The sequence below is a fragment of the Gopherus flavomarginatus genome, chromosome 9, assembly GCF_025201925.1.
Source record: "Gopherus flavomarginatus isolate rGopFla2 chromosome 9, rGopFla2.mat.asm, whole genome shotgun sequence".
NCBI lineage: Eukaryota > Metazoa > Chordata > Testudines > Testudinidae > Gopherus > Gopherus flavomarginatus.
The window spans coordinates 56,944,037-56,964,825 of NC_066625.1; the positions used below are offsets into that span (position 1 = coordinate 56,944,037).

The window sequence follows — 20,789 nt, forward strand, 5'->3', positions numbered from 1 at the left end:
TCACATATTTAGGAAGACTCTTTTAGCTTAAGTTATTTACATGAGTTGTAATTTATAGTTTTACTGCTTGTAGCATCATTCAGAATGTAGATATTATTAAATGCAGTGTGATGTGTTGGTGTATCCTGCAAACACTTACACGCACATACGTTTACTCATGTTAGTAGCTCTCTATTCAGGGGTTTTAAGTCACTGGAGCCACATGAAGATTTTCAGTGCACCCCAATAGTCCCCCAGACAATGGCTGGAAACTATGAGTAAAATATTCTCCTGTGATTATATGCATAAGCACTCTATCAGTTTTTAAAAGGTTATTGCATTGTTTTCCTGTGCTTGTAAATACCTTTGGAATGTGGAACATGATTAACCACTGCAAGCTACATTTTTGAAAGATGTTCATCTGAGCCAGCCATTGCCTAGTAGACTGACTTGAGATTTAGATGTGCGAGTGACTCAGGAGCTCATTTTGGGTTCTCCATATTCAGCATACAGTACAGTGGACCCTTTTATAGTCTTTTTTTTATTTCAAACACCAAGAAGTGATTCACGGTGATAACCAGTTAGCACACTGCAGTGCATTTAACAGGATACTGTTAGGCAGTCAAGGTGCAAAATTGAGGCTTTGAGTTTTTTTAAAAATGTTTACAAAATCAGATATTATAGCAGTTTCATGATACTTTTTAATATCAATTAAAACATTTTTGGTTTGATTTGAAACAAACACTTTGCTGCAGTGTTTGTAACACAGACCTTACAGCATTGTGTTTATGCATGAGAACCTGCAAGTGAAACAAACTAAAAACCAAAGAGAAAACGAACTATTTTATTTTCATTGTCCAAACTGAATGAAAGGCAAAAATACATGGTGACAAGTGAGTTTGATTTCTAAACTAATTCCAATTATAACAGTCTAAGGTATGATTAACAACATAATCAGGATCTTTTTTTTAAATATATCATTTTAAACTTCAAAGATATTTTATATCTTAAAGTCCCGTTAAATAAACAAAGTTGGACTTTCATTCTATTTGATACAGTGGAATTTGCTTTTTATATTGAATCATGAAGTGAATTATGATCATTTACAGTAGTTGAAGAGTCTGATCTTACAAACCTTTACTTTCATGAGTAGTCCCATTGACTTTACTGCAAGTACTTACGAATTAAAAGAATACTAAAAGTTTGCAAGATAGGGCCTAATTTCCTGAGCTTGCTGTGAGCTTTCTGTGGGCAGATCTCTTCACCTTCATGAAACCCCGTTAAAGTAATTGGTAGCCAGTGACAAATGAGGGCAGCCTCAAAGCGGTTTAACTGAAAGGGACTGAACTGGTCCCTGACTGTTCCCAAAACACAGGGAGCACAAAGGTGCATAAAGCCCAGTTAATGTGTGGAGCAGAGCTTAGCTGGAACAGAGAGACTGATGCAGTAAGTGTCTTGCCATTACTTCACTGAGGTAGGATAGCTTGCTTCACCAAAAAAATAATCTATCCATAGTTGCATAGAACTGTTTTTCTGTGTTTTAAGGACTTTGTTTATAGGAGGTAAAAGAGGTGAATCAAGTTGAATTGCCCATGTTTTTTATTCTTGTTTCATTACCATATTAAGAGAGAATAGTTTGATAATTTTATGTTTTCTCTTTCGCAGAAAAATTCTTCACTTCCCAAGATTATCTTGAGCTGTCTAACAGATTCCCTTGCCAAGCCTGGGAAGAAGCACGACAGTTCTTCTTGAAAAAAGAGAAAAAATAAGTGTTTCATTTTGTTTCGATTTTTGAAACATCTAACATGTTAATGTTAAGCAATTTGTCCTAATTACATACTTTAAGAAACTGTTTTGGAAACTTCTAGATACTCTAAATACTTCTGCTGTAGATATAAGTAATTTGCACTATTTATGTCTCAAGTACTGTAGATACTTTAAAGCGGTGTTTTTTAATTTTGAAAATTGTTTATTTCATTTACATACTACATCATGGTTTTGGTAGCTTCTACCCTATGATGTGTACTTCTTGCACTGTAAAACTGCTGAAATTAGGTTACAAATATAGAAAATGTTATCTTCTATATATCCTGTAATAAAATAACTTATTCTGTTTGTAGTGTGACTTATTCAGATTACTATAGACCACAATCTCATAAATAGAAATAGAAGTCTTGAGGCATCTTTTGAATTAATCAAAATTTTGGCAAGTTTATGCTGAATTGACTCAATTTAGAGTTCATTTAGACTTTTCTTGTGATTTAGAATAAGATCATTTGTAATAAACTTTTTAAGCCACACACATTTTTAAAGTTTGAATAAGACTTTCATAAAAATTGTTAATTGATTGTGATGCATCTTGGTACTGTTAAATGGTGAGTTTTCATAAAGCTATGTCAAGCAATATTAAAAAAACAATTAGTGTTTCTGTTGAAAATAAGATTTTCTTTTGCTTGTTTAGCTAGGCTAAAATTATTTCTCAGAAATATGACAGACTGTGGTGATTCAGATTACTGTTATACCCTGGTGAACTGTAACACTTACCAGGCACACACAAACATGAGACAATAAAGGAAAATATGGATATTATAAACTTATTCAAAACTAAACTTGGGAGAGGCATTAAAAAGGGTGTAACAAATGCCACCATGATGTTGTAAGCAAATAAAAAATTGTATTGTAGAATGTTTAAAGAATGTTGTATATTGTATAAAATCAGACCTCAGGCTTACAAACTGATATGCGAATACTGGGGTGAGTATCTTGAAGAATAGTGTTACAGCGGTCCCCACCATACTCACGAAGAGTTTTAATTATGGATTTTGCAGGCTCCCTTTCCTTTCCCTATTTTTTTCCTTTTTTTCCCCATTTTTCCTCAATGTCAAGATTTGTGCATGTAAATACATTTGTTCGCTTTAAGCCAGCCAGCCACTGTCAGGTCAGTCTGTTTAACATAACAATTTTCAGTCACAGCAGAGATTCTGATGGTACATGCCTCAGTGATAACATGGAGGATGGGGCAAGGGAAGGAAGACTCTGTGATTAGAAAGGAGACAATGTAAAAAAGAATCTGAAAAATCAAAGTTGTTGCCGTAGGAAATACACAGATAAAGCCCTGTGCACATTTACAGTGCTGCATACATAATATTCAAATGTTAAAATATATAATTGCAACACTTCTCTAATCCAAAGATACCAAAGACCTCACAAACAGCCCTGTCAGGGAGGTAAGTATTCCTAGATTGCAAGCTCCACAGAGGCAGGGACAGTTATTGTTCCGTGTTTGTACAGCACTTAGCACAATGAAGTCCTGATTCATGACTAGGGCTCCTTCCAGCTATCGTAATACAAATTAATAGTAATATCCCCACTGTAAAGATGCAATTGGGAGAGAAGATCCCAGTTCCCTGCCCTAAACAGAGCACACTTGAACTCTGTCAGTCTCTGGGCCTGTCCCTGCACCTATTCAAGTCCATCACAGATTGTCCCTCTGCAGTGTGAACAGGATGGGACCCTCTATTTTCAAGAGTTTCTGAGCACTTCAATGGTTGTGCAACAATCTCCTGCTGCCCACAAACTACTGGCAGTGGCTGGATGCAAGTGTCAGTTGCAGCTGGAAAGGCACTCAGTTCACAATGTCACTGTATTTCAAGGTTTCCTACTTTCACAACCAAAAGGGAATTTGGGATTAAAAATTCCCAGAAACAGGGAAATCCAAGACGGCAAATATGAAATTTGCTGTTGATATTAATAATGAGGGAACAAGAGGGCACTTTATTTCCTGACTTTCTCACTGCCACTGCTTTTTATGAGCAGCCAAATGAGTTTTGGAGGAAAGGATTAAGATAGGTTGCCTTTTGTTTTCTTGTTAAGGTCTCAACCTATTTAAAGTATCCATCTTGCTGGCTGGAACAGTCTGTGGTTCTTGGAAATACCAAGCATTGGGGCTACAGCAGCCATTAAGTAGATTTAAAGTGTTTGCAGACAGGTCCCAGAAGGATCATGAGCAGCTTTGATCACCAAGGATTCATTCAAGCTTTTTTTCTGGGACAGGAAGGTGGGGTAGTCGGTGCTTAAATACTTTTTTCAGTAGAAAACAGCCCCTTGCCAGCAGCGTTCAGAGCAGGCTAAAGAAAACGAGCCCTTGTGTGATATTGGAGGGGTTTCGGCCATCTCTTTTCAGAAGCTCGCTATTTGTGGTGCCAGTCATGGGGCTCTGCTTGAAGGAGGGCTCATTGCTCAGGGGAGCGGACTAGCCAGGGGACAGCAATGACAAGCAGGTAATTGAATGTACCCCATGGGCTCTCAGGCCCAATGCTGGGATGAGGGACACCCCTGTGAGTCCAGCTACTCAGCTCCCCTTGATTTCAGTGAGTCTGCCCAGATGTGACACAGAATTTGGGAACAGATCCTTGGTTCGCCCTGTGTACACAAGACAAAAATTAAAACAAGCCAGAGCTTTGGCAAACCGACTTGTCCAGCAAGCCCTACAGAGGTTTCCAATACAATTGCTATCTCTGTTCTTCTCTCTTGCACCGTTTCCATTTCCACACCAGCCACAGGATTTTCAAGCCTGTCCGAGTCTCTGGAGATTTTCCAGGCAGGGATATGCCAGCTGCAATGAACCTTTTGTCACTGGCTTCTTCTGTCATATAGCAACCCTGGAAGCCAGGAAGGGAAAAGAATGGTGGCCCTAGCCTCTGTTCATCAGAGGATGGAGATGGATGGCAGGAGAGAGATCACTTGATCATTGCCTGTTAGCTTCACTCCCTCTGGGGCACCTGGCATTGGCCACTGTCAGTAGACAGATACTGGGCTAGATGGACCTTTGGTCTGACCCGGTACGGCCGCTCTTATGTTCCTCTTCCTTATCATTAAACTGCTGCGGCCTGGTGGCCCTCTCCCCTGGGATGGCCTTTGCAGGCTCCTGGCACAGGGGAGGGCAGCGTGTCCATTTCCTCCAGACCTTGCTGTGCTCCCCGCATGTGAATCACTGACTGAATTTTCAACTGGTGCATAAATCACGGTATTACTGGCATCTAATAAATGTGCCATGACTGAGATGAACCCAGATGGTGGAGACATTTGTCCTTTTAACATAAAACTTCAAACCTTTGTTTTTCTCCTTAGGAAAGGCAACAACAGAGTGGCAGGAGCTGAAGTGAAGGCGAAAGGAAAGGAATAGGCCTGGGAGGCCATATTAAATCAAAACCCAGCCCTAGTTCCCGGCTTGCTGGGCCCGATTCTGCCTAGGGCAATTGTAGCCAATGAGAGTCTGAGTGTGTGGCAGGTTCGTGACAAGGGTCCAACGGAATTTAGGCTCCTCGCTCCCATTGACATCAGTGGAAGGCAGCAGCCTGAAAACCCGGGTGGATCTGCCCCGGGTTCCGGCCTCGGGTTTGCTTCAGCGCCGGAGCTGTCCCCCTCCCCCGCCTTCAGCTGTCTCCAGCGGCCAGGTTCTGAGCCTAGCAGGTTCCCTCCGCCGCTAGCAGAGCGGCCTAGCGCCACCCCCGAGCAGTGCCGCCCAGAGGAGCCCAGCCCGGCCCGGCGCAGAGCAGAGCAGCGCGAGGATGCAGGGCGTGGCGCAGCTCCCAGCCGGCCCAGCCTCGCGCGCCGCCATGGCTCGTTAAAGCAGCTAATTGCCGCCCGCGGCACTGACGGAGGTGGCCCCGCTGTCGGGCTGCAGACTCGCCGCAGCCGGCGCTGGGGTCTCCTGCGGGCGCTCACTGGGAAGGAGCAGGGCGCGCGCCAGCCTGCTACCCCCCCCCCCCCCGGCGGGCGGCCTGGCCCGGCCCGGCCCGGCCAGGCCCCCCCCGGCGGGCGGCCTGGCCCGGCCCGGCCCGGCCCGTCAACCGTTCACGGGCAGCGCCCAGGGGCTGAGCCGCCCCCTCCCCAGGCCCGGCAGAACTACACGGGGAGGGGCCCGGCCCCGCCGCCTCCCCGGCAGACACTTGCCCCGGCGGTAGGGGGAGCTGCGGCGTGACCCGGGCAGCAGCCCGGCCCCTTGGAGGCGACAGAGGAGCGGGACTGGGGGCCGCGCTCGGGTTTCAAGGTCCCTCTTTAAGGAGCCGCCCAGCCGGGCTGCGCTTTTACGGGTGGTCGCAGTCCAGGGGCCGGGCGGCTCCGGTCCGGGGGGATGGAAGCAGCTTGTTTCAATCTAGGCGGGGGGCGCGGCTGGGGCGCAGCAGGGGGAGCGAGTGGCCACGGGCCCCCACTCCGAGCCCGGGGGGATCGCGCCCGGCCCGCTCCCGGGGGAAGCCGCCCAGGACTGACCCAGGCTGGGCCTTGGAGCCACCCGCCCGCCCCCCGCTGCCGGGTGAGCGCTGCCCAGCCCCGGGCACAGCTCCCCGCCCAGCATCATTCGTCCCTCCCGCTCTCCAGCGGGCTCTGCCCGGCCGGGGCCGCCCCGCCGCTGAGCCTGGGGAGCAGGGAGATCACATGTCTCCTGGGGGGGCCCAACCCCACTTCTCCCCACTCCCTCCCTGCCGCTTTCCGGGGGTGGGGGCCTGCTGGCCACACCGGGCTCTGCGCTAGGGGCTGGCCCGGGCTCCGGCTGCGCCAATTAGCGCGGGGGCTCGCGCGAGGTTGGCTGCTCCCAGACACTTCTCATTTGTCTAAATTACCCGAGTTCTTCTATTGGCTGCTCCAGGGTCCAGGCGCAGCTGCAGCATCGCTCTGCCGTATGGCTCCCTGGCTCCGCTTCCTAATGGACTCAGCAAACCTTAATGCGCGGTAGTGAGAGTCTCTCCCCCAACACAAACTACCCTGCAGCCGGGGAAAGTTCCTTCATCTTCCCTCCCTCTGTGTCCCGGTTTAGAGCCCGTTTTCTGTCCCACGCCCCTCCCAGGCAGCCCTTTCACCATCCCCGCTGCGTGCAGCTGCCCGGCGGAGACTCCCACGTGGAGCCCTTGTGCATCAGGCGCTTCAGCACCTCTGCAAACTCAGGTGCTCCGACTGTTTGCTCCCGGGTAACGCAGCCCCCTGGCTTGCAGGCGGCTCGCTGCCTAGACCTTACCTGGGAGGATACTGGTATGTTCGCCAAGCATCCAACTTCTCCACTTCCCACCACAGGTTAGTGACTCGGAAGTTACACTCACCAGGCTTCAAACAAACCTGCAGCTAGAGAGAGCTGGGGCCAGGCACAGTCACCCCAAAGGGCCCACCTGGCCCCCTGCCTGGCGCAACCCCTGCAGCAGACACACAATCCTGCCCGGTCATTGCTGGCAGGCGGGAGGGGAGATTTGTCTGCAGCGCAGTTTAATGTACGGGGAAACCCCTGTGGGCTGGCGGGGACCTGAGCTTCCTTATTGATGCAACTAACCCAGCGGGGCGCTGACCCCAGCTCGGCGCCTGCAGCCTCCCCCTGTCCCTGGCAGACAGGGCCGCCTCCCTTGGACAGAGCCGGCACAAAGGCAGGGAATGACCGAGCGCTTCCTGCATTGCCCGCCTGCGGAGATGACCAGGGCCTATTAGACACATAGCTACGCGCGCGCGGTGGATGCGCTCAATGCAGCGACTCCAATTAGCTCCCAACCCGCGCCGCTTAATGCAAAGGAGGCAGCGCCGCCCAGCTCCGGCAGCAGCCCCGCGGGGTAGTCTTGGGGCGCTCCGTGGAGATGAGGGGAAGGGGTCTGGAGGTGCTGCCCCTAACTCAGGTCAGGCCCCGCCTGCCCCTAGGGGACGGCTGGAGGGCTGAGTGTGCAGGACTGGAGGGAGGGGAGCGGTCTAGGTTAAGTGCACAGGATCTGCAAGGATCCAGCAGCGCTCATTCCAAGCCTGCCCAGGCAGAGCGGAGGCGAACCTGGTCCTTATTAACCTAGCCTATCTAGACTCTTATCTCGGAGTTTGCAGGCCCATTTCCTACACCCGGGAGAAAGAGCTTGTTAAAGGCAAAGTGCTGCTGTCTCTCGGGAACTAGAAGAAAACCAGACTTCGGGGCCTTTTCCACCGTCTCCCCATCACCCACTCCCGGCCCCTAGTGACGTGCCTGCAGCCGCGATGGCCCGAGGGGCTCCTAGGGGGACACAGAGAGACACGCCTGTGAGCAAAGCCCAGCCCTGCCCCTCCCTCAAAGCCCACAACGCTGCTGGCCAGTCCTAAATCCACCCGCAGCTCCGTCTGTGGGGCTCTTCTAGCCCCGTGCAGCTGGCATCTGCTTTGCGCCAGACCCTAGCAAGGGGGGGGGTTCCCACTGCCGAGGGGGAGGGGGGCGGAAAGCTGGCACCGGAGGGTTAAACAAAGGGTTAAATATTTGTGACTGAGAACCCGAGCCTCCAGCTCATGGCCTGGCCCAGGGGCCTGGTGGAGATTCTGTATCTGCCTCTTATTTCCTGCGATCACTAGTCAGTTTCTCTTTAAAACACACACACACAGGGCCGGCGGCGGGGTTTGAAATGTCACACCAGCTGACCTGGGCACAGCCTATCCAGGGGCCATTGCAGCAAGAGGGGCCCCTCCCCCAGAGAAACCCTTCGCCTTTGGGTCTGCAAAGAAAATAAACCCAGGACACGCCAGACTGGTTCTTGGAGGGGAACTTGCAGCGCCCGTAACGGAGGGTGGTTGTGGCTCCCTTCAGTGTATCGCTTGCAGGTGATGCCAAACCCAGATAAGGAGCCGCCCAGCCTTCGCCTCTGTCTAGACGGGAGAATTAATAAATGCAACTAGATTGATCACATCACAAATCCACTCTGGGGACAGCCAGGACAAACGAACCACTCGCGGGGATCCCAAGCTGCTGTCACAGGATTTAGCGCGTTAATTAGCTCGTTGCTACGTGGCGTTTAAAAGGTCGAGCCGGAGGCTTGTGTCTGGGGCTCGGTGGTGGTTTGACTCACTAGATACTAGCGATTCCCTATGTGGGGGCTGTTCTCTGGTGGATCTCCCCGGCTTCTGCCCCTCCCCTAGGTGCAAAGGGTTTTGTTTCTACAGCCTCTCCGCCCCCGCTAGCAGAGCGGTTTAGGGTAAGTGCTTTGCACGGTCTGGACAGTGCTAGGCCTCTTCAGCGGCAGGCCGCGAAACAAAATAAAAGGATACTTGTTGCTAAATGTCACGGCCTGGGCATTGCAGCCCCGGAGACAATGAGTTTTTGGCGGTTCTGTGCCGAAAAGCCTGTTACACGGACTGCAGCGCTATTAGCAGCCTTGTAAACTGAAACCCAAGCTGAGCGCCGTCCTAATGGTTAGTTATGCAGCTACCGAGCAGAACCGAAGTGTGCGTGGCCGGGGCCGGAGCAGCGGCTGCTTAGTCACAGCTGGGCCAGGCTAGCGATTGCGAGCTGGGGCCTGGGCGGCCGGGGGGCGCTGACAACGCTGCCCATTGCCGCCGACACAGGAGGGAAGTTTTGCCTGGGTGAAGGGCGGTGGGAGAGGGGCTTTAACTACTTGGGTGGGACAGTGGGTGAGATACCTAATACAGAGCCACGCTCAACTCATTAGCCCTACTAACAGCCAGATTTGCCGCCTTTTCCACCGGTGTAAATCCGGAATGGCTCTGGATTGAGTGCGCCGTTACACCAGTGGAAGGGAGCCTAATGCAGATTCATCCTCATCTCCTTATTGAGCAGCAAATATATTTCACACGCCCAGGCTCTAAAGGTGCCTTCACCCCTCGCCCTGCGTGAATCAGAGACGTCCTGAAATAAAGAGTGAGGAAGGGGAAGTAACCTTTGGCCCAGTGACATTCTCCTGGGAAGAACATGGGGGCTGGGTGACTGCCCAGTCCCTGCTAACAGCGTCCCTGTTCACCCCGGGCAGTTCACTTTCCCTGTGAATTAGGATCCCAGCAGCTAAAGCCAGACAAACCCAGAGCCAGCTCCATGCACTGCCTTGTGGGGGAGGGCGCAGGACAGGGCCTACATGTAAATACAGTAACAGAATCACAGGTGAGAGCAAAACAGTTCCAGTTCTGGTGCTACGTTTAATAGATTTGTAGGGACAATTGAGTATGGGCTGAAATAAGAAGCTGCAAAGAGAAGCAGAACTTCAGCCAGCCCTGCCCAGGAGATGAAATCTCTGTCTCTTACAGCTGGGAAAACGCACGTGTTCACCAGGGATGCACTGGACGAAGGGCGGCTTGCCCTGGGGTTTTGAAAAGTGGTTCAACTTGAAACTGGAAATAATTTTATTTTCTAATTTAAAAATACCCTGTGATAGCAGACAGGCTGCTTTAACAGGTAGTGCCACGATTCAGGAAGGCAACTCGATTACATTATACAATCATTACCGGGGGTTGGGGGGGCAATTCAGCTTTTCCTTTTAATATCAACCAAAATCCAAATCAGGGTGTTTTTTTAATACACATTGATAAGAAAACAGTTATAAATAATGCCCTTCGATGAACGTGGCTAGTTTGATTAGCTCAATATTACTGGGAGTTCTAGCAACACGGATCCCTGCTGTTCCGTGTATTCCTTTAAAGCCTCTGATACCACGGCAGAAGAGATCATTTCTCTATCTTGTTTCTACTTGGACCATTTCGATTCCGGCTGGTAATTTCGAGCCGCAGATTTGTTTTCAAGGATGGCCCCTCAGAATTATTTCCGCGGAATTTTCACCCTTGGTGTCTCTTTATTCTTCACCCGGCAGAGCTGGGTAACAATACACACACGTTGCAGCACTTTCCAATTAGGTTATTTTTTATTAAAATCAAAATATTAATCCCACTATTAACTGCTGCTCTGACAATAAATAACAATAACTTACTTTTGTTCTTTATAGGCTCAAACAATTTGTCCTCCGTCCATAAGATAACTTAACATTTTCAATAAACGTCTCATTTCCATATATATGTTTTCCAGCAATCATGCGGCTTGGGGGGGGTTCCTTTCCCCCCACCCAAAACAGGACAAGGTTCTCAAGTCAGGGATAATGCGGAGTGTGGAATGATCTCACTCATGTGGTGCTGTGAGAGACACTGGGATGGAGATGACTACTCAAAAGACAACATCGAGCTGAGATGATTTAACTGGCTTCCAACAGTCCTAGGAAGACACAAAAGATCCTTTTTTCTTCCAAAAAGGAAAACGAAAAAAAAATGTACAAACTACCATTATACAGTACGTGATTTGGGGGCTAATTTTAGTAAATCCACGTTTCCTCTGGGGAGAACAAAAAATCCGCAAGGAAAAAAATAAGGGGTGGGGGGGAGTTCTCTCCAGTCTGGTGAAGGCAGCTAGAATCCTGGTGCTTTTTGGCAGTCAATACATATTTTTGTTTGTTTTTAAATAATATTTTTATAAAAAGTTTTGTTTGGAGCTCTGGGCCAGCCTGAGGCTGGGCTTGTCTCATGCAGGGAGCAGGAGCATGCGAAAGTCCAAATCCGCTGGGGGGTGTGCTGGTCTCACGTCTCCACAGGACTGGGTACCATGCTGTTGGGGGTGTCAGGTAACTGGGAAGACAAGGAGGTCACATCGCTGCCAGAAGAGTTACCCAATGAGCCAGATTCGGAAAAGGATACCTGGGGGGGAGAGGAAAGGGAGGGGGGAGATGGATGAGAGCGATGTGAGCAGAATTCAGAGCCCTCAATCCCTGCCTTATCTAGACTGGGGGAAGGTTTTTTTTATCGTGTTAACCCGTTTTAATCAGACGCTGCTAAAAAAATACTCTAGCACCAAGTGCAAGGCAGGGTTTAAAAACTAGCTAAGATTCACCTGCAGCACAGAAGCAGCTAAAACACAACATATACCCTGTCTCCCCCAGGGTTTGTACACGTTTTAGTTCAAACGTGTTTAAATAACACTTGTTCTAAACCGAGCCTCGACCTACTCAAGCAGGGATGCCCATGGCTAAAGAACCCCTCCATCCTGTTCAGAGTAATGCCATAAACACCTAGTGTCAGGGGCTTACACAACCTGCAGGTCCCTTCATTCCTCCTCTCGTCCACATTCAAACCACAGCGCCCCTCTGCCAGGCAGGGCTTGTGCTGGCAAAACAAATCTCATCCTTCATACAAGGATAGGACATGATTACCGATAACTAACTACACAAACCAAGCTGATGAGAACCCAGGCGTCCTTGAGAGAAGTTCTCTCCTCCCCTGGCGGAATCCTATTGGGCACTAGGGCAAAAAGATCTCTCCAGCTCAGTGGTGCTGCACACTCCTACTGCAACCCCCGGGGATGACTTTGCAATGGGAGGAGGCTCTCCTGCCCATTAAGAAATCTGCTAGACTTTTCGAAGTTAATTTCAGACTAGGCAATGGTCCAGGGGCAGTTGCGCAGTGCTGGGCTCCACATATCACAGGGTGATGTATGTGCAGCATATTTCATCAATTCGCTCTTCCAATGCTAGTCAATGATCGTTTAATTATTCATACAGCACTCCTGTCTCACTTTCCCATTATATTAACTAAACATAACACAAGATTAATTTTTGATTATCTGCTAAAACATCCTAGCGGAGGAGTACATTAACGGGGGGCTTCCTCCGCTGCTTTTTCTGCGCCCGATTCTCCTCCACAAACACCCGGCTCAGAGAAAAGTTAGCGCGGGCTGGGCATCGGAACGGGAGTGTTAAAACCCAGTGCGCCCGTGGCCCAGCCCCTGGAGTCCTCACCCAATTTCCATTGACGTCAGTGCCGCTTTTGCCCGTCTAGAGAGAATTTCAGCGTCTAACTAGGAATGAGAAATTCCGGAGTCAGAATGTCCGGATCTGGCCCCTTGTAACTGTTTACTAGCACATGGTCATTTATAAACCACTAGCTGATTTGTCCCGGGGAATTTCTCTCGCTTTCTTTTTCCAAGTGCCAAGGAACTGGCTGTTTTGGTTTGTTCGTTAATAAGGACACTTCCTATTCCCTTGCCAAAGGGTGCGGGGAACCGCTGAAATGGGCACGCACCAGGCACACGTGTCTATCTCTAAGCTCCTTTCTATCATTACTGGTCTCCTGGCCGTTTAACGTTTCTGTTGCCCTGCTGTGGATCAGAGCTCCTGCCCCAGAGAGCTTACAGTCTAAGTGCCGGGAGGGGGGATTACCATTCAGATTCAGTTGCCAAGACAGCCTGTATTCAGGGGCTGCCTTGGGCTGAGCTCCCATGGGAACAGCCCTTTTCTCTAATTCACATCGAACTGGACCAAGGGAAATGGAAGTGTGGGCTGCTAGAGCTCCTGAACCATTCCTCCTCCGGGCACTGGGTGACTGTCAACCCCCCAAAAATCTAGGCACAGGGATCCCCGGATGCACTTCGGCTCCTAACTTCTAGTGATGTCAGTGGGAGTTGGGAACCTTCGCGGACGTGACGCTCCAAGAAGCAGGAGGGAGTGCGGTGATCAAGCTCTGGGAGCAGTAAATAAAGAGCAGGCGGAGGGACCCGCTCCCGCAGCCGAGCGGAGCGGCCTCTTACCAGCTGCTGGAAGGCAGGTTGGTCCAGGTCGCTCTGCAGTGCGAATTCACTGAGCGCTTTCCACGGGGGCTGGTAGGTCTGGACCTCCACCGCGTTGCCTTGCACGGCGCTCTCATGGCGGATGGGGCTCCCGGCCACCAGGGGGGTCCCGGTCAGGCCCTGCAGACTCTAGAGGGGGAGGGAGACAAGCAGCAAAGTCTCAGCCGGGCGGGCTCTGCGGTATCGGGCGCGGCCCGGGGCATTGCAGGGGCCGCAGGAGTCAGCGCCAGGGCGCGGTTCTCCCAACCCAAGAGCGGTCCTGATTTTCTACAACCGCGGCTGGCCTCCCCCTGGAGCCCGCCCCAGCGCTGCGCTCCCCGGCTCCCTGGGCCCGTGGAAGCGCCAGGTGCGGGGACCTGTCCTCCCTCCTGCCGAGAACCCTGCAACCCCTCGGCTCCACCTGCTGCTCGCGGCAGGCGCTCCGAGGGGAGCAGGGCCCGGGCCCTTGGTTCTACCCGATCCCAACACGAACGGAGTTGGAGAGTCACCGCTCCGGGTTTCGTTTTCAGTGCCTCCCCTGGGCTCTCCTGCAGGCTCACGGACCCAACGTGCCATCTCGGTCCGGGATTTCACTTGTACAATTATTATCAGCTTGACATGATTTGGCTGTAACCGAGCCCCCGAGAAGAAAAGGGTCAAACCAATATTTAGGGCTCTCCCAAGAAGTTATAAAACCACCCCAGAAGGGTGTTTGTTTCAGCACCTAAGAGCACTTTCCCTTTGGGTTCAGCGTTATTTTTTTATCGTTTTGAACAATGTCCGGAGTGCAAGATTTAAGTGTCTGTCATGACAGAACAGCTTTAACTTAACCCCGAAATATCTTAATGGGTCACGGCCAGGTTCATAATAACAATTCATGCATTTTAAAAACTAAATAGCTTTATGTAGCCAACAAACCCGTAGATTATTAAAGCGGAACGATTTTTGTTAAATCTAGCTCGCTGGTCCCTATTCCTGCTGTGTGTTTACTCTGTATATGTCTCTCAGGCTAGTCTGTTTCACTTTTGGTTTCTGGTCAATTTGTAGCCCGTTTCACTTCTGCGGGTTGCATTCATTCATTTAACACATCTTTACTATTGGATTTTTGTTTTAAATCCATACAAACATTTCTGTGGATTTTAGGAATTGTGTAAATATAGAATTGGTCCCTGGGATCTGGTTTATCCCATAAAAGGGAGCGTGGAGCAGAGGGGATGTCCTGTACAAATACCCCAGGGCTGGGCTGTAACGCACCCACACAGATATTTTCTCCACCAGATATTTCCATGTGAGTAATATTCGGGGGAAAATCAATGGCCAAGGCCAGGAGTCCTCGGGAACTACAGGGAGAACCGTTCCCTCCTGCAAAATGGCCCCTGCCTGGTGGGTGGAAAGAGATGCTCTGCTCTTACTGTCTTGTCGCTGTGCTGCTGCTGCTGCAGCTGCTTCATCAGGATGGATTTCTTCTTGTCCTTGCAGCGCTTGTTCTGGAACCAGACCCGGATGACTCTGGGGCTCAAGCCGGTCATCTCCACCAGCTGCTCCTTCATCAGCGCGTCCGGCCGCGGGTTGGCCGCATAGCAGGTCCGCAGCGTGTGCAGCTGCTTCTCGTTCAGCACAGTCCGGACGCGGGTGGTCTTCTCCGTCTGCTTGTGCACGTGGGGCCGGAGAGAGGGCTGGCGGCCGGGCACGGAGTCTGCAGAGGGGCGAGGGGAAAGCGACCAATTCCAGTTAGCGCTGGGGTCTGAGTCCCTTCCCGGGGAGCCCCTAGCCTCAGCCAGGCCGCGAAGGCAGCGTGGGGACGGATGTATAGTGATCTCTGGCCCGGCCTGTGTTCATGGCGCAGAGAATCGGAGGCAGGCACCCTCCCCTGCTGCAGTGAAGCCCCCCGCAGGAAAAACTCTGGGGGGTCTCCGGGGAGCGGAGTCCCTGCTAGGGGCTTCCCTGAAGCGAGGGGTTGCAGCTAAGCCCCTGCACTAAATGCAGCCTGGGAGAGATTAGCTTGCAAGGCCCAGCGCTCCTGAGCCGGTGCGGCCTGCGTCTCCTCTGAGATAAAAGGCCATTCCTACCCGCAGCCCAAGCCGGAGCTGCCCCCCCTCCCAGTACAGCCAGGCAGGGAGTTGTACGAGCCACTCTACGGTGGCGGAAGCGGTTCCTGCTTCCCCAGTCGAGTAGGCAACAGGGAGACTCGGAATCACACACATTGCAAGGCGGGGATGCCAGGGCTCAGCCCAGCACTCAAGGGGTGGGGGGTCGGTACTTTACAGCCCACCAGGCACTGGAGGAAGCTGCTGCCGCCACCCCCAGAAACAGGCTCTGGCAGCTGGGGTTCTTGCAAACAGGACGAACAAATACAAGTGAGGCAGGAGGAAAATCGCCCCGAGACTCAGTTAACCGGGGCTCCGAGCCAGAGTTTCCCTGCACTCAGCGGCTAGGTCCGGCCCAGCACCGCGCCGCTTCCCGACTGGGAAATCGGGGGAGAAAGTGACTCTGTCGAGCAGGACATTTCACAGGGAAAGCCCGCGTGGGGGTTACAGGCTCGATAAATAAACCCGCGCCCCCCATATTAATTATTCCAAACGGGCATTTTGCCCCTGAGATTTGACCATTAGATTGTATATCAAGTGCAAATTTCCCAGGGATCTAATCAGGGCCGGCTTCGCTCACCCAACCACCCAGCGCGGCCTGTTGCAGGGCCTGGGGAACCTCCCAGAGTTAAAAACCGTTCAGTCAAACAGCTGGGGCGAACTGCCCTGACCGGTGCCCCCGAGCGGAGGAGAACCAGCCGGATAATCAGGAGAAGAGGTGCTGAAGTGCTAACTAGCCAGCAATTGTGACCCCGTCCATTAATCTCCGCGCTTCTTCCATGCCCTGGGAACTGTAGGATCTGCACAGCTTTCCGCAGGTGGGGGGGGGGTACTCCGGGAAACAACCCTTAGCCGGGATTTCTACTGGAAAACAGTGTAAATAGGAGCACTTCTCACGCGGCGGACGGGAAGGAGTCAATATAGAGCGTCCTTAATAATCAATAACACGGGCGGTATAAAATCGCCCCCAGAAGGGGAAACGCCGGCTTGCTGCGATCGTTAACTAGTTAACTACAATGAGTCAATAATTATCATTCAAAAACATCGTGAGCAGAGTAGCCAAAAGAGGACCAGGCTAGAATCTTTATCGAGCCGCAGCCGAATGACCGCCGTATAATCTCGATATGCACAGATCCTAATCAGCCAGCACCAACACACCTCAAAATAGACAATCGAAACCAGGTCTGCCACCCTTTCTCCATGGGATCTCGGCTTCTTGCAAACGGGGTTTGTTTTGTTTCTACGATTAATTTCTCTCTGATCAGAGGAATAATCTCGCTTCGGTTCCAGTGTTGGTGTTAGCACGGGGTGGTTTGTTTTTGGTTTTTTTAACTTTTGCAGCTCAATATTTTTACAATCCACATGATTTCGTTTCCGAGGAGTGAAAACTCACCCTTCTTGAAACAAACCAGACGAACTAATCCATGGCCTAAACCAGCGGGAGAATGGAGTGCAGGCGCGAGGCTATTATTCCCGCAGGAAAGGAGACAGCCTAGGAAAAGCACAGATTGTGCACGAAAATATACCCCCATCCTAGCTGACTTTCTTCCCCCGAATGATAGAAAGCTGCCCCGGAGTGTGTAGTGACTGGGGAAGCAGCCCCGGCTCTCTCATACTCACACCGCTCGAGCTCTAGTCCAGTTCACACTGAACGCGCCAGGACCACCGCCGGGGCTGTCCCGCGGTTAGCGAGCGCTTCGTAGCCTGTTGCCGGGGCAGTTCAGGATGCCTTGGCTGAAGCCCCTTTATTCCAAAACCTCCCAAGCGCAGTCGTTGTTTGGACTTGTCTTCCCGCTCCTGTGTGCTCGCCTACACATTAGGGGACTGCCTCTGGAGCTGGAGTTAGGGCCAAACGCTGCAGATCCATCTGTTGAGCTAGTCTCCTGGGCCAGAGCCCATCACCCTAATATCTGAGCACAACTGCCTTGGGGTTGGGAGCCAGCAGGGTTTGGCTCTTAGCGAATGAAGGCTGGTTAAATGGCACCGGGCTGCACCCCAAGGGGACAGCCATCTCTCTAGCCTCCTGTCCTGGCTGAGATCCTCTCCCCTGCCTCTTGGCATCACTGCAGTGTCTAGAACAGGCTATCTAGTCGCTCCTCGGCTCTGCCATGTTCCTCTAGCTTTTCCCACGTATCCGCTGCTGCTCCCTTGGGTACCCAGGGCTGTCGCAGTCCCTCTCCCCTGCCCGACTGGCTGGCCTCATTGAGTCCCACCTCCCTCCGCCCCCAGGTGCGCTGGTTTTGGTTTTGTTTTGGCTGCAGCTACTTGGAGCTCGATATTCAGCCTCCTGGCCTCTATAACGCTCGCCCAGCCCCGAAGCTACTTCGATTCCCTTCTCAATGTCGCCTCCAGCCACCCCCGCTCTGCCCTCGCCCAGCCTGCCTCTCCCTCTCCTCTTCTGGGTGTGCACAGAACCTCACATATCCCTGGCAAGTGGCCTGCAGCGTCCAGTCCCTCCCACTCCCCAGACGCAGAAGAAAGAGGCCTACACGGAGGAGACGGAAGGGGGGGCGGGGGAGAGGTTCCCAGTGTGGGGCCAGGTGGGAAACACTTAAAAACTGCGGAGTCTCTGGCCAAACCTCCTAGGCCTCCTTCAGCACATCGTGGTGGAGATAACAGATGTGTTTTCTGTAGGCATATAAGAGGGACAGCTAAAGATGTAAATGTCCCTGCAGCGTTAATAGGCAGAGGCAGATTAGATAGAAAATTATTCATACATCTATCAGTCTAGCCAGATCCCAGACACAGGGCTATAGCAGTTTGTACAGTGCATGGCATTGTACCCCAGGGATAACACTACCTGGGGTGTGTGTGTCCATGCCCCGTATTTACTGAGCTAGCTGATGATCTCACACCCTCAGGTGGGCCCCAGCGCCTGGCAGATCTGTTGCTCCTTTACCTGATAGATGCAGGCCTCTGGTGCTCTGTAAATGGCCGGGGCTCCTGGGACTCTCCACCGAGCTCCTGTCCAGCAGAAGGCCGTGGTCGGCCCGACAGAGCAGCTCGTGGTCCCGTAGAGAGAACTCATCCCCGGGCAGGAGCTGCCGGCTGCAGACAGAGCAGCGGAAACATTCGATGTGATACACGTTCTCTCGGGCTCTCATCACCAGATCACTGCTGCTGAATCCCACCTTGCACTTTGCACACTTTATGCCGAATAACCTGCCCGGAGAGAAAGGGCCATGAAGCTACTACACGATCACCCCACTGATCCCAGCTCACCCTCCCCAGTGATTAATCACCTCGGCTGTGAAACCCAGAGGGTCCCCTCTGCTCTCTGCGTAACAAATCTGACCCACTCATTCAATTCGATAAGGGGGCTCGGGGTCAATAGGAAAATTTCCCCTTACCCACATTTTTCTGTAACAGGCATTAGGGAATGCGCAGCTCAATACTGCCTCTTGCTCGCCGACATGATGGTTATTATTAATATTCTTGTTTGGTTGTATCAATTTTTAATAACTTCCTGTCTCCAAAGCCAAATAAACAGGAACGTAATTTGTCCTGATTACAAAAGTATTGGCTCCCTCCTTTAGCAAGCAGGGGGAGGTGCGATTTCACAGATGGGGAGCTCTTTAAATTAGCTCTTAAGAAATCGGTCGGAGGAAAGTTTTTTTTAAATAGATAAAGAGCTTTTTGAATCACCTGATATAATCCCTTTTACAGTATGTCTTGCCATCTCTCACAAAACAAGTGCAGGTTTCATCCAAGTACTGGCTGCATTCAGCGCATTTGAGACATGCTGCATGCCACTCGAGGTCCGGGGAGACCTTCAGGATGTACTGGTCATGGATCTGACTCCCACAGCCCACACACATGGCAATTCCGGGCTTTTCTACCAGTGGAAATGAGCAGAGGAAATTTAGAACGTATACTGGAGGCATCTCATTTCTAATCAAAACTGTCTCAAAGGACTGCAATCACAGAGGCATTCGTAATTAGGAGACATTCTCTAGTAATGGTCAGGCAATGGAAAGAAAGAAAGAAAGAAAGAAAAAGAAAGGTGAAATCGATAAACTGCAGCAATCAACTATTCTCCATACCTGAACTGCAAGGAAATTTTACAGAAGCAATTGGTAGGTGTACATACTGGGATAAAGGTTGGAAAATATAGAACTGGAAAATAATTAAACACAATGGAAAATCAGATGAACTTTATCTGCCGGTTATTTCATGGGCATTTATTATTCGTCTTATTTAAAAAACAACAGCAACAACTAGGTTCTTCTTTTCCTCTTTGCATTTTTCTTATTGTAGATATTAATAATTAATGACGAATGCCTGAGCTATTAGGCTAAAAGGCATCCAAGGAGCAAACCCCAACAAAACATTTATTTAGTCTTTAAAAAGAAAAAAACAAACAACGAATTCTGCAGCCCGAGATCGTGACACAGCAAGATAAAATAACTTTTAATTTAAAAAATAACTAAAAGCAATAAATTGTGCAAGAGCAAAAATAATCATCGTTTACAAAAATGCACGATTTTATAATGGTCTCTAGAAGTATCTCTGTAAATAAACCACTTGTAGAATCAACTTAAACGTTTCAAGTAAATATTTACAAGTATCATTCAGATCGAAGATCAACTTACTCTTGGAATGATCCCCCATAGCACCCAGAAAAGGATAATGAAAAATAATATCCACCATGCAGAAAGAGATGTGTGCAAAGTGTTATGATGCAGAAAGCGCAGGCTGCCTGCCCAGTGCCTGCTGTTTGCTAACTAACTACTCCAGCCTGGAGGAGTTGGAATGTGCAGCCTGCCCTGTCCCATACGCAGCATGACGTCAGCACGCATCAGCCCGCTGGAAGGGAGCGGGGGAGCAGTGACTTCACCAGGCCGCCAGAGCAGCCCCCAGAGGCGATTGGAAGCGATGGAGAGGGAGCGAATTGATTGGCCAGGAGTGAACAATGGAACGCGGAACGCCGTGAAACACACAAAGATTCTTTCTCGCTCAGGTCCCCGCACGCTTGAAGAAGCAGCAGTTCCCTCACTGTTTACCTGGTCTGAAAGTCCCTTCTAGCCAGCAGAACCGCTCCTCCAATCTGCTTCAGAGCTTTCCATTCAAGAGGTGATTATTACACTCGTGTGAGAGCCGAAATCCAGACATGCCCCCAGCCCTCACTCCTATTGGAATGAGACTTTCTCCTTTCCGGATTAATTACTAAAAATCTCCCTCTTGTGATGAAGTATGTTTCGCCTTGTGTTTAAATCAAACTAGCTGTCTCGAGTATTTTAAAATCGAATTCAAACGGTTTTATCTTAACATCCCAAGAATGACTCTGGGTTTATTTCAGTAACGCATTACTATACTATGTGTCTGTATTTGTTTTTATGCTTTATGTATTATTTAAACCTATTTTA

The 20,789-nt window shown here is 50.4% G+C and overlaps 2 protein-coding genes across 4 annotated transcripts in view; one reads left to right on the forward strand and one right to left on the reverse strand.

The window, feature by feature from the left end:
- The window catches only part of SCAPER (S-phase cyclin A associated protein in the ER), a 357,501-nt gene extending 355,407 nt beyond the window's left edge, over nt 1–2,094 (forward strand). For all 3 annotated transcript variants that reach the window (XM_050966969.1, XM_050966967.1, XM_050966968.1), the window contains one exon: nt 1,645–2,094. In XM_050966969.1, the coding sequence (XP_050822926.1) occupies nt 1,645–1,748 (104 nt within the window). In that variant the 3' untranslated portion in view covers nt 1,749–2,094. The remainder of the gene's footprint in view (nt 1–1,644) is intronic.
- An 8,507-nt stretch (nt 2,095–10,601) lies between these two features.
- Nucleotides 10,602–20,073, reverse strand: ISL2 (ISL LIM homeobox 2). Its single transcript, XM_050967127.1, has 6 exons — nt 20,016–20,073; nt 19,069–19,258; nt 18,323–18,585; nt 14,749–15,032; nt 13,319–13,486; nt 10,602–11,433 (listed from the first exon to the last, which is right to left on the reverse strand). Exons 1-6 carry the CDS (start codon nt 20,071–20,073, stop codon nt 11,317–11,319), a joined length of 1,080 nt encoding a protein of 359 aa, XP_050823084.1. The 3' UTR covers nt 10,602–11,316.
- Nucleotides 20,074–20,789: the final 716 nt, after the last annotated feature.

What these genes read in the sequence shown, in the direction of transcription:
- ISL2 (XM_050967127.1), bottom strand. Translation starts at nt 20,073, where the DNA reads ATGGTGGATATTATTTTTCATTATCCTTTTCTGGGTGCTATGGGGGAT. An exon ending in TGTAAAAGGGATTATATCAG is followed by an intron (nt 18,586 to 19,068) that starts GTGATTCAAAAA and finishes CTCTCCGGGCAG; the next exon opens with GTTATTCGGCATAAAGTGTG. An exon ending in CAGAGGCCTGCATCTATCAG is followed by an intron (nt 15,033 to 18,322) that starts GTAAAGGAGCAA and finishes GCCCCTCTGCAG; the next exon opens with ACTCCGTGCCCGGCCGCCAG.